The sequence below is a fragment of the Populus alba genome, chromosome 6 (genome assembly GCF_005239225.2).
Source record: "Populus alba chromosome 6, ASM523922v2, whole genome shotgun sequence".
In the NCBI taxonomy this organism is placed as follows: Eukaryota; Viridiplantae; Streptophyta; class Magnoliopsida; order Malpighiales; family Salicaceae; genus Populus; species Populus alba.
Genome location: NC_133289.1, coordinates 9,207,292 through 9,220,573, shown reverse-complemented (window position 1 = coordinate 9,220,573; position 13,282 = coordinate 9,207,292). Strand labels below are relative to the sequence as shown.

The following is a 13,282-nucleotide window of genomic DNA, read 5'->3' as shown; positions in this document are numbered from 1 at the left end:
ATTATGATTTAAGATTACAGAGAAACAGGCAGTCTTGAATAATTTTAATACAGTAATGATAGTGGTTGTGTTTTAAAAAATATTTTATATGAAAATTTAATAAAATAATATATTTTATTATTTTTTTTATATTCACATGTGAAAACAATATAAAAACAATAAAAAATTAATTTGAAACGAAAAAAAAAATTCAAGAATATTTTTAAAATATAAAAATAAACAGGTTTTTAAGGATAAGTACTACGACTACTATCACAATTTCATTTTGGGTGTTGTCCTAATCAGATACCAGTACTGGTTCAAATTGAAGATGGAGAAGAAAATTAGTGCTATAAGAAATGATGAAGGGCTAATTATATCTTATTTTCCTGGTAGAAGGTTAGTTGAACCTTCCAACAAATCTAAAACTACAAGAATTACAAAGAAGGTTCGGAGTGCACTTCACAGCCTGCCATGAACATGCACAAGGGGACTTGGAATCTGGGATGTTCAGCCCCAGACACGGTGCAGTTTGTATTTTTTAGATCGTTTTGATGTGTTGATGTTAAAAATTATTTTTAAAAAATAAAAAAAATCATTGATATGTATTTTAGCATAAAAAGTTATTTGAAAAGCAACCGTTATCACACTGTCAAACAAGCTCAATGAATAGTATGACACGTTAATACATCTGCCGGCCCCACAAAGAAAAAGCCAGTATAAGCCTTGGAAGTATCGTAGTCATTTCAAAGGGACCAATGCACATTTCAAAGAAGCTTCATCTTGTCTTCCTTGCTAGGTTTGTAGTGAAAAGAGCACAAAATTTATTTAAACATGCAATTGATAGATAATACAGGACTGAAAAGAACACCACTAAAAAAAATATATCACCTGTCATTTTTAGACACGATCGAAGTATAATATAATCGGGTAATTATCGGTGATCTTTTCTGATATGTTAGATTTGTCTTATTGATGATATCAATAATATGCGGTTGATTGCAGAGAGCTAGCAGACAGATTTTGGTAAATGAGGAGGAAATGGGCAGGGTCGCTCTCGCCCCAGTTGCGCCACCAGATTGGAAGGGTAATCGACCGCCATGGGACCGTCACAAGTTCAGAGCATGCATGAGAAAATGCATTGACTAGTGACAGTGATTTGATGATGATGATATGTCAATCCATATCCACTACTACATGTCCCTCGAGACAAAATTACAAGAGGTACTGGTGAGGTTTCTAAATTTAAAAATTATTTATTCGAGTGTTATAAATTTCAGAGTCATATGATCGTTAATTTCATAGCTCATGAGATTAATCGAAATATATATATACTAACCTAGACACCTAAATTAATAAAAAAAAAATATACAAAAACATGACCTTTGTTCTCTCAGCTGAATAGCTTTTATAAAACCAGAGTCTCGTATCATTCAAGAGTTAATAAGAGATTTACTAACAGCTGACACGAACGAAATTCCTTCCTTTTGCTCACCTGCATAGGCCTTATAAGATAATAATATAAATTATATCTTGAGACGTCACTTAACAGCTTAAGTTATTGGGTTAAGATGATTCTTTGACATGGTATCAGAGCCTTGATGACCAGACGGTCACGAATTCAAATCTCATCATTCCTCATTTATTTGATAAAAAATAAGCATAAGGTAATATAGACTTGTGCAAGTTTCAAGTTCAAAAAGCTTTTATTTAAGAGAATGTGTTAAAAAATAATATAAATTATATTCTGAAATCTTACCTAATAACTTAAACTATTAAGTTAAAATAGCTCTGTAACCACGATGCAGAGGAGACATTGGTAGATTTTAGAGGTGACCGAATGGCAGATTATGTGAGATCATATACATATATAATGATAACTACGTCACGAAGTGGAAATTCATGAAAGTAGAAGAAGGTGGGTTTTGTTTCCAACCTTGAAAAATAATCCTTCAATAAACTATTTGCAGAAATCTCAGCATCAGACTACAAGTTCCAGTTGCCATTACCCCACCAATAGCTAGCGCCTACCCACAAATTACACACACACACACACACTCAAGCATGTGGCTAACGTCTTGCAATGGGTTCCATCAAAATTTACTACATAAAGGCAACACTAACATTCTTTAAAAAAAAACAAAAAAAAAAAAAAAGAAAGATATAATACTTGGTCATTGCTTGACCGAGTGTAATAAGCTTATCTTAGATATAACTTAATAAATATAATTAAAAAAAAATGTCCGCCGGCAATAAATAAAGAGAACAAAAAATAACAATAATTAACTATAAAATTCAACTATTAAATCATAGGAAAAGAAAAAAAAATTTGTTGGATATTAATCGTAGCTCTGTTGTCGATTCCATCCAACCACCAAAAAGAGTCTGTCAAGACTATTCAAAAGCCACCACGAAAGACTATACAATGATACCAAAAGAGACAACGTGCATTATTAGAGCAAAAACTTAGAAAGTAAACCAAGTAAAATATCAGACATACAAAATTTTTTAAAAAATTTGAATTTAACAAAGAACAACAAATAAAAAGACTTGAGATGATTCGAGTAATTTTCAAAATCAAATAAAAATCCTATAGAAAGAAAATAAATAATAATAATGCAACCCAATCTTTAATTAAATATTGAAGGATAAAACTGAAAAAACATAAACTTAAAAAAAAAAAAAAAAAAAGCAAACATGAATGAATCTCTTAAACTTGGGTGAATCTCCAAAACATACAACCCGTGAAATGTTAAACATAAGCTCAATTCTTAACCAATTTAATATTAAAAGATGAAATAAAAAAATACTAATTTAAAAAATTTATCAAAGTAAAAAAAAAACAGCAATAAAGGAATAAGGACCGAATCTAATAGATGAAAATAGTAACCTAAAAAAAACTTTCTTTAAAAAATTATCTCATAAAACAAATAGTAATAAAAAGAATAAAGACCAAATCTAATAGATGAAAAAAATTAGAGGATGAAATTTAAAAAAAAAACAACTCTAATTTTATAAATTATTTTAAAAAAATAATAAAAAAAAAATAAGGATCAAATTTTAAAATAAGAAAATTGAAGGGTTAGACATAAAAATCAAGGAGGAGAGAGAAAGAAAAAAAAAATCATAAACATCCTACCAACATTCTATTGGCTACATTCACTATTTAGGGATGGAAAGGTTGCTGAGACAATTATAATATTGCTTTAGAATCCATCGTTTGACAACTTAACCCCCCTCATATGTTGCTTGAATGACATGACAACAACCCACATGTTGATATTTGTAATGCACGTGACAATAATATTTTTTTTTTTAAATAATATCTATATTTATTAAATTGCCAAAATGTACCTCATTCAACTATAATATGACAAAAAACTAGGCTAAAAATACAAAACAATTAATGGACGCGAGTTAAAGAAATTTTGCTTTTAATTTTATTTTTTTCATTTTGCTATACTTTAAAAAGTAAAAAAAAAAAACTCCTTAACACTAGTTTAAATTATTTTTTTGTTGTTTTTAAGAGTAATTTAATTATTTTATTATGTTTTAAAAAGTTAGAAGATTGATTAGTCCTTTATCAATACAACAATGACTAATAGATAATTGTGAAAAGACTGTATTACAACATATCTTTGTCTTCAATGGGTTGTGTTATCACCTCATTTAGTTATACCAAATTATTTATTCTCGCTTCTCTCAATAAATAATTGAATAATGTGTTGAAAATAAAAGGATTTTTTTAAAATGAAAATACATTAACATTATGATTGTTTTTTTTTTTTAAATAAAAAATATAATTCATAATAGCTATCATGATATTTTATATTCATTAAAATCTAATTGTAAAATAGTAATGTAATTTAAATTAAATTAAAATTATCAAGAAAAAAGTTATATTGTTAACTAAAAAATATTATATTTATAAATTAAATTAAATTTATGCCACTAGCTAAATATGTATAAATTTTATCCTTAATTTTTTTAATTTAAAAGAATTCTTTTATAATATAAATTATTCACTATAGAATACAATCTTAATATGGATTTCATGATGGATTCCACAATCCAATGACTCAATTAGATATACTCTTGGTCTTTTGTTGGTGAACCTTTCTAGTAGGATTTTAAACAAAACACAAAAAACTTTAAGAATATATTCTGATATCGAATTTCAAGATGGCCTTATGATTCACGTGTTTAATTTTTAATTTTAACACAACCCATTATAAACAGGTTATTAGCAATTGGTCAGATGAATTCACAATTATATATATATATATATATATATATATATATATATATATATATATATATTATCCAGCATAGAAATTTGGTTGCTAGAAGATATAAATATATAATAGAAGACGGTGCAGAAAGACATCAGCCCACTCACATGCATGAGTCATCAAATGACAGAAACTGCACTAATGGGAGTCTGCAATGCTACCTTACCACAATCATCTCATTTCTTCATACCCATTGCTCGTTAGCTTTCTATTTATTTATTTATTTATTTTCCTTAATTAGGTGCTGGATATTTTAATATATCATATGGAATGGTATACCTCAGCGCTGCTGCCACCGAAGCGTGTAGTGGACAGGGCTGCATCCACACACAGCTGGTGCAAATTAAGCTTATTTTCTCTTTCAGGAGAGATCAGAGGGTGCTGGACCTGGCTCTTCAGACTGGCCACCGATGAGAGCAGTAGAAAGCCTCTTGAACTACTGAGAATGACAGAACACAACGTAGGAAAATTGTTTGGTGCGATTCAGCTGTTCAAGTACCATTCCTGTCTTCAGCGAAGCAGTTAGATAGCTGTCCAAATCAAAACAAATAACAAATATGATTATCCTGTTTTAAACAAGCAAGGATAATGTTCTTAAGAATAGAAGGTCAAATTTAGAGTGATCATGGAGACTTAAGATTAATTTAGCCTGTTCTTTCTCAAATTTTGCAGTGGGTGTGCCACGCAATGTTTGCCTCACTAGTCAGAGTGGACACAGATGGAGTCTCCTCAAGAAAAATATAGTTATGCATATCCAGTCAAATGGAAAAGAAAAAAAATAGCAAGAAATTAGCACTAAACCTGAACCTAAATAACAAAAGACATGCCACTAAAACTTGAGATACATAATGAGACCCATCTTCTTCTCTTGCAAATTGTTGAGTTTTAGCAAAAAATTAACAAACTAAGAAGAAAAGGAAAATGAAAAGAAATTAACAAACTAAGACTCATCCTTGCCGTTGAAATCAAACTTTATTGTCGTGATGAATGTGTAAACTAAGCCGATTATTGAGCCCATAACCACGTTGAATGCATGGAGGGTAAGAGGACTGACTACTCTCCAAGGGTGAAATTACAAGTAATTCCATTATAAAAGTCAAATGGGGCACACAAACTTTTCATCGACACTCAAGGTGACTACTCACATATGGAGACTTCTCCATGTCAACAAATATCATCAAGCAAGGCGATGCAGTCGGGCTTGTCAGAACTTAAAAATCTAAGTACTCAAACAACGTTATGAAATTACTAAATGGGGATCTGACCCAGGTAAAATATGTGGATGGTCTAACATATGCTTTTATGGACCAGCGAAATAGATTTAGGTCCAAGAGAATGCTTGGTTATGTCAGGCTAGGTTAGCTCTTTAAAACTAAAATAAAAGGAGATATGGTCGTTAAATTGGACTTAAATTTTTCTAAGTGATTTTAAAAGTAGTAGAAAGCTATAATATCACTTATTAGATCATTAAATCTTTCAGAATTAGGCCTAGAAGTTGTTGTGACCAATTTTACTATTTTCCTAGGATTTCTCATACTTATTATTTTTATTTTGGATTTTAGTTTAGTTTCCTTAGTTTTTCTGGATTTTAGGTTGTTTCTAGTAAAGTTAGGTTTTTCTAGCCTATTTAAAGGTCTTATAAACCTCTTAAAGAAATAGCCACCATATATTTAAATTTTAAAGAATAAAATTGTGAATTTAAGGTTCACATTTGCAATCTTGTTTTCTCATTAAAATTCTTGTGTTTTTTATGCTATTGTTGTCCTATTAGAGTTTACATGTATCAGTTGGTATTAGAGCCCAACGATCCCAGGTTTTTTATTGCTTATTTGTTGCAATTTCATGGATAATTATTTGCTTGTTGTTTGATGTTAACAGCCATAATAGGAAAAGGTTATGAAGCAAAGCGTGGCCAAGAAGGGATGAGAAGGCTCCTTTTCGGGAGAGAAATGTCATAAGCTTGTCATGGAGGACATATAGAGGTAAATGAAAAAATAGACTTGTAGGCTATAAGAGAGAGAGCAAATGGAATAGACCCAGGAGAGTGACTATGGGTCATTGGTTAGTGCTAATCAAAGGAGACAAACTCATGAAAATGAAGAAATCAAATCTAAGGATTTCAAATTTCATATTAAATTCCTTGAGTTTTTTTTAACTTTACACGCAGAAGGGTTTATAAACTGGATGAATCAAGTAAAGAGGATTTTTTAGCATAAAAAGATTTCTGAGAAGATGCTAGTTAAATTAATTACAATTAGATTGAACGCTCAGACATTTTCTTCGTAAGAACAGTTGAAGAAGACACAAGAGAGACAAGGAAAATCAATAATAAATGATTGGGACAAGATGGAGAAAAAGAGAAGTGAGCATTTTTTTTCTTTTTGGCTATTCCCAAACTCTATATTAGAGGCTTCAAATGTTGAAACAAGGATGTGATATGTTAATGAATACATTGATGATTTCTACCAGTTAGTAGCTTAGAATAATTTGGCAAAAATAAAAAAGCAATTAATGACAAGGTATTTGCGAGATCTACAACAGTCCATACATAATGTATTATGTCTCCAAATTTTATGGACATCTTCCAAAGCCTATTAAAAGGCCTTGATAGTTGAGAAGTAATAAGTTATTAGGTCTGTTAATACAAATGTTTTAGCAAATCAGCATAACAAAGAAGGAGGGCATAATAATAATCAAAGGGTTACCACCATACAACCTATTTTAGCTCAATAAAATCATCATATAATGGGTCAAGGTTTTGGCTTTAAAATTTATTGCTTTAGATATGGTGAACTAAGACACTAGGCCATCGAATCTAGCAAAGTAGAAAGTCTTTCTGAAAGCAATTTTCTGATAGAGGGAGCTACAAATATGGATCCTAAGTATGATGATGACTTGACCAGTGATGGAGATATTTTTCATGGAGATGGTGATACTACCCTTGTTATTAAAAATATTATGTTAATACTCAAGGGTCATTCAGAAGAGGATTAGTGACATACTATTATTTTTCATTCTATATGCATTGTTAAAGACAAGGTTTGTAATTTGATTATAATTAGTGGTAGCTTTGAGAATATAATGTTTGCGTAGGCAATGAATAAATCTTCAATTGAAAACTAAAAATCATCCTAAGCAATATAAGCTAACATGGATGAATAAAGGCACTAATGTAATTATCAAAAAATGCTGCTTTGTTTCCTTTTTAATGGGACAAAAATATTTTGATAATCTTTAGTGTGATGTAGTGTTTATGAACACGTGTCACGCTTTTTTAGGAAGGCCATATCAGTTTAATAGGAGTAATGATGGTAGAAAAAAAAATATAAACCTTAAGCATCAAGGGGAAATATATAGAATTTACACTTATAAAAAAAAGGTGGAGATGAGGACTTGAAAAAAAAAAAAAAAAAAAAAAGAAGAATATATGCCATAGTTCCTAGTAGTGGAACGGTTGGAGAGGGAGATGATGTTGTTGACAACTTTAAGGAAGTACAATGTATGCTAATAGAATTTGCATATTTGATTATAGACAAGTTACCGAAAGGATTGCCACCTCTGCAAGATATCCAGATCTAGATTGATTTGATTTGATTTAATTTTAAGTTTTTGACTTCCAAATATACTAGTTTATAGACTTAACCCTAAAGAAGCCAAAGAGTTGCAAAGACAAGTGATAGGAGTTGTTAGAGAAGGGATATGTTTAGGAAAATATGAGTCCATGCGAAATACCAATTCTTCTGGTCCTTAAAAAAATGATAGTTATGGTGTATGTATAGAGATAGTCAAGTCATTAACTAGGTCACAATTAAGTATAGATCTCTGATACTAAGAGGGTGTTTGGGAGTGTGGTAGCTGTTGCTTTTCAAATAGCTTTTCGTGCCGAAAAGCATGCCAATAATGTTTTTTCATTTTTTAAAAATCATTTTTGATATCAGCACATCAAAACGATCCAGAAAGTACAAACCGCACTCAATTTTAACAAAAAAAAAAAAAAAAACTTTTGAAATTTTGCAAAAAGCTGTTTGGACCGCAGCGCCAAACAGCTTCTAAAGCTAGGTGACATGATAAATCAGTTATCAGGTTCAGGTTGTGTTTAAAGATTTTTTTTTTTTTTTTTTTGGTAACCCGGGGTGTCCGGGCTAGCTTACGCGCACCACGACTATTCCCCGGGCCCACTGAACATCCTGCAAGCCCAGTAGGCAGGTAAGGCACCGCGGGGGTGACAGGCTGGTACTCTTGAGGATCGAACCCAGGACTTTCGCAAAGACAAGCTTTGCTGTTGACCAATGGACTAGATCCTCAAGTGTAGGTTGTGTTTAAAGATTGATCTCAGGAGTAGTTACCATCAATTAAGAATCAAGCTAAGAGATGAAAGCTTTTAAAACACAACAAGAGTTTTATGCATCCACTTCATAAGGCCCTTCAAGTCAGGTCACGAGAACTTCTGGCAGCAGCTTGAGACTTGTAATCGATCAAAACAGACTCAAAATAAGCTTTGAAATGGGCTTTGAATCCAAACTTCTGCACCCAAGTCACATATAAAAAACATCATTATGCTAAGCAAGAAGCACAAATCAATCAAATATGTGGCACGCAAGGAGGGGAATCCATAAAATTGCAAAAGCTAGAGCACTCAATCGACCTCCTAATATGGTGGCATGGCTATGCTGAAGATATTGAAACATTGGCTGAAAACGGTGAAAGATAGCATCTTTTGATCTCAGGAGCAGGCCTAAAAATGATGAGAAAACGCTTCACTCAGGCATAGACCATAACCGGGAAATGTCAATCGCATTCCCAGTTAAGTGATCAGGTAAACGGACACGCTCTTCGTTTCCTGGTTACAGGATACACAGCTCCAGGAGTTCCCGTTCAACCACATGTTATTTGATCTAACTTAGGGTAATCGTCTTTGTCAGCTGTCATCCAACTAGAGTCAAACATCCCACTATGCCATGGTTGTTTATCCCCAAATTTCAATGGAAAACACCACTGATTTCAACTAATCCTTGAAGTCTCACGTTGAAGAACAAGTACGAAACATGGATACAAATAGACTCCTGAAATAAGTTTTGATATTTGCTAGTTCTTTACACTAGAACCCAGGTGACAGAGTAACTAACAGAGCTATAGCATGCTGGCTTCCGAGATAACAACTAGACCCAGCAAGAAAACAACTACCTGCAAATTTATCAACTGGCAAATTTCCAAATATCCATAAACACGCTGGCCATCTACAGAACACCAAGCAATCGAGATATCACATAATCCCAAGCTTACATATGCAAATAGTTTAGATCAAGTACAAGGTTCTCTAAACCGCATCCATCTAGCCCATTATCATTTCTTGGAAAACAGCTGACAGAAACAACTGCAGAAATGGCAATAATGGAACATGTTTTGGCAATTTAACTGAAATCTGGCAATACAATTCAAAACAATGTTTCTCGCTCTTCCTTTTCCCTGCCAAATACAAGATTAATTAAGCATATGTTTTGATAACTTCAAATAAAAGCATAACCACTTCCCCCAAGCGCCCCTGTTCACTCCATAAATCAGTCACGTTCACTAATGGCAGTTAAATGTTCATCAATTTCCTCAGTGGACAGCACTCTGAAAATTCGATCACCTGTTCTCACAACTCCCACCTGGCGAAAAACCAAACACTGACCGTCATAAACCATTTTACTTGTACAGGTAAATTGATTAAACGGCATTTTCATGCCATATTCTAAAGGTCAGCATATGTAGCACACACTGCACAAGGGGCATCTCATAGGCAACTGGGAAAAAACAGGAAAAGGTACTAGGCCCATATTCCGATTCTATTGGAAACTCAACAGCGGGAAAGCCACCTTAACAGAAATGGAAATGCCAGAGATCAGTCATAGGCCACACGTCGGAGAAGACAAATTACACTGAAGTTTCTTTATTTTTTGAGTTTCAGCCTTCACGGGATATTTAATTTCGATCATTTAATATTAGTGGTCGAGTATCACTAACAGCTGGAAGTTAAAAGTGAGACATCAAACCTCTATCTCAGTAGCCTTGAAATCCTCTTGAAGAACAGATTGCAGAGCAGAAATAGCAGTCTGCACAACAAAACCAATATGCAGTATTAGGATATAAAAAATGTTATTTCTGGAAAAAAAACAAAAAACCCATTACAAATAATCTAAAAGTAGCTTTGCACCAATTCATGAAATAATCAAACAAAAACCAGTAACATTTATCCTCTAATTTATTTTCTAGTTCTATACTTAGAATCCTCTCATAGCCCAGGAAATCCAATAATGCAGAAAAAAAATCATGTGAGCACTCCTATAAAGTTATACCCTTGAAATTCCTTAACACCATGAGGACAATTTAAAAGTTGTTGGGTAGTAAGTTTTATATGGCCCAAACAATTCCATGCATAATAAACCACATTCAAACCCAGACAGAAAATAAACACACAATAGTTGACATGCATGGCCAATCATAAGTTAAAAAAAAAATATACAGTCCTTCAGCAAGTCATTTCCAGGAAATAGGAAATAGGCATAAGTACCTGCACAGTTTCCTCATAGGTGAGAGAAGGGTCATTTTTCATTTTCTTTTCCAGGAAATTGATAGCCTCTTGTTCTTTCAATCCAGCACTTGTAGCCTGCAAAATGAGTGTAAAGTTGTGTTCCTCAAGCAAAACGCATCCTTAGAATTATGTACAATGCAAAGCTAAAATAAATCAATGTGCGATCAATAAATTCTCATATTCAAAAACAATCATTTCAGGAGTTGCATCATACACCATTAAGTGATCATATCATGAAAACAGGTAGTTTCATGAATGTAATATCTGCACTGTTCATTGGCTGCCAAATCTAGTAAACATACCTAGAAGGCAAATTAATTGACCTAGCTAAACAACAAACAACAAAAGTTGCTCGATTTTAGGGAGTGGAGTACTTGAAAAACATAGATCACCAAAAAAGGCAATAGACATTGTCATGTGAAATTCAAAAGCATACATGCTAAATTATCTGATATTTTTTATCCTGAGGATATAGCTTAAGCATGTCTTTAAAGAAATATTTATCTCAACTTCATCCAAGTTTCTTTGGTTATATGATCATGGGATTCACAGATGCTTTCATTATACAATAGAAAAACAGCACACCTAGAACAAAACATCAATAATGTAATGCATTTTCGAGAAAAGAACAAGATTGTCAATTACCTTGTGACCAAAATAGTGTCCAGCTGGATCACACTTGTAAAGTTGAGGCCCGTTCTCTTCATCAATACCCAAAATCATAGCAACTTCACAGAAAAAGATACGGTAAAGGTGTCAAAATAAATAAATATATGAATAAGACCAGCAGCATCAATTAGCGTGTATAAATGTCCACAAAAAAACACTCAGATACACTTTATAAATAGCACACAGCGTGAAGATGTAAACCATCTTAAGAACTACAACAGAACAAAAAACAAAAACAAGAGCCCATACCAACTCCAAGAGGTCTCATATATGCATGCTGAGTATAAACTTGTGATTTGTCTGCGATCCTACATATGCAGAAAAATTTTAAATTCAATATTATACGGATGGAAAACAAACATGGTTAGAGAAGAAGTCGTCAGTTAAAACTAGAGAATGAGCTTATTAGCAGGAAAAGTTAAGATGAAACCTAAACTTGCTATCAGTAACCCAAACAGAAAAGGATCCATCCCACATATTGAAAAACTCAAACCTAATCAAATCTAGGTATAGGATCATGGAAAACACAAACATACCATCTGGCTAATGCATCGACAGGCATTTCATACCCATATCTGAACCTAAACTCCGCCGCTTCATTCCTTGCTTGTTGGACTAAGTTCCTTGCATCAGCTAAAAAATCCACACAAAAAGAAACATTTTATCATGCTGAAACCGAAAAACAATGTATATTATCAATTACTTGAATGCCACAATTATTATTTTTTTCTCTAAGAAAGAAAAGGAGGAGAGCAAAAGAAGTAGACCAGTCATGCCGGTGGCGAGTAGACCAAGAAACTTGGTAATAGAGAAAAGGTGAGTAACACTAGTCTGATCCAAAAGCTTGTCCTGATCCCTCATTCAAAAAACAATTAGCAAAAAAAAACAGAAAAAACCCTAGATCAAGGCAGTTAATAAAATTAAAAAATAAATATGGGAAAAAGAGTGATTGACTCACCGGAACCTTCTTTTGAGTAACAACACAGACAGAATCGCTGCCGCGAACTCCAATGGAAGTGGTGGAAGCAGCCTTCACTGCCTTGAACGCATACTCTGAACAGAAAATCTCAATATCCATTCAATTAAAACCGAGAGAGAGATCGCAAATTTCAATAACAGTAATCGAAGACAGTACATACCGACTTGAAAGAGGCGACCTTCAGGGGAGAATATAGTGATATGCCGATCATATCCACCTCCGCTTCCTCTACTCATTCTCTCTTTTTCTTTTTTCTTTTTCTTTTTCTTTTTAATAGTTTTCTGCGTCTGGTTATGCTGGAAGAAGGAAAGAGTTTTAATAGAGATATCACTGACTCGCTGGAGAAGAAACCTTGGAAGGCTAAAGTCGTTATGTTTACCCTGTATTATACTAAATTAGTCAGTTTAGTCTGATTTTAGACTATTCGTTCAATTGAGCCCCATATTTTATTATTACAGGCAGTTGAGACCCTATTTGTAACTTCCTTTACCTTATGTGGGATTTTTTCATTTATTGTTTCCGTATAAAATTGAATTATAATTCCGAGTTAAGAAGCGATAAGAATTTGGATAGAAGTTGCATATTGGACTCAATTAATTGAAATTAGAAAACATGGGGGTTCAGTTGAACTAATAGCTTAATTTATTTTACTAAACAGCATCGTTTTATTCTACAAGAAGTACGAACATGCGGGTTGGAGCCCAGGACAAACCTCAAATGTAATGTGTCAATTATAATCACAATTACAATATAAAAAAAATAATAAATTACTACTGTTTTTTTTATAGT

The 13,282-nt window shown here is 32.8% G+C and overlaps 1 protein-coding gene across 1 annotated transcript; it reads right to left on the bottom strand.

Moving 5' to 3' along the window:
• Positions 1 to 9,509: 9,509 nt before the first annotated feature.
• LOC118048260 (proteasome subunit alpha type-6) lies at positions 9,510 to 12,821 on the bottom strand. The gene is made up of 9 exons (XM_035057873.2): positions 12,654 to 12,821; positions 12,473 to 12,567; positions 12,282 to 12,363; positions 12,051 to 12,147; positions 11,764 to 11,822; positions 11,491 to 11,573; positions 10,825 to 10,920; positions 10,307 to 10,366; positions 9,510 to 9,922 (listed from the first exon to the last, which is right to left on the bottom strand). Exons 1-9 carry the CDS (start codon positions 12,727 to 12,729, stop codon positions 9,830 to 9,832), a joined length of 741 nt encoding a protein of 246 aa, XP_034913764.1. The 5' UTR covers positions 12,730 to 12,821; the 3' UTR covers positions 9,510 to 9,829.
• Between the last annotated feature and the right edge of the window lie 461 nt (positions 12,822 to 13,282).

Bases quoted from the DNA above. Each gene is read 5' to 3' on its own strand.
- LOC118048260 (XM_035057873.2), bottom strand. From the start codon at position 12,729: ATGAGTAGAGGAAGCGGAGGTGGATATGATCGGCATATCACTATATTC. The intron at 10,921-11,490 runs GTAATTGACAAT...CTCATTTTGCAG, and splicing joins GACACTATTTTGGTCACAAG to GCTACAAGTGCTGGATTGAA. The intron at 10,367-10,824 runs GTACTTATGCCT...TTTGTTGTGCAG, and splicing joins CCTATGAGGAAACTGTGCAG to ACTGCTATTTCTGCTCTGCA.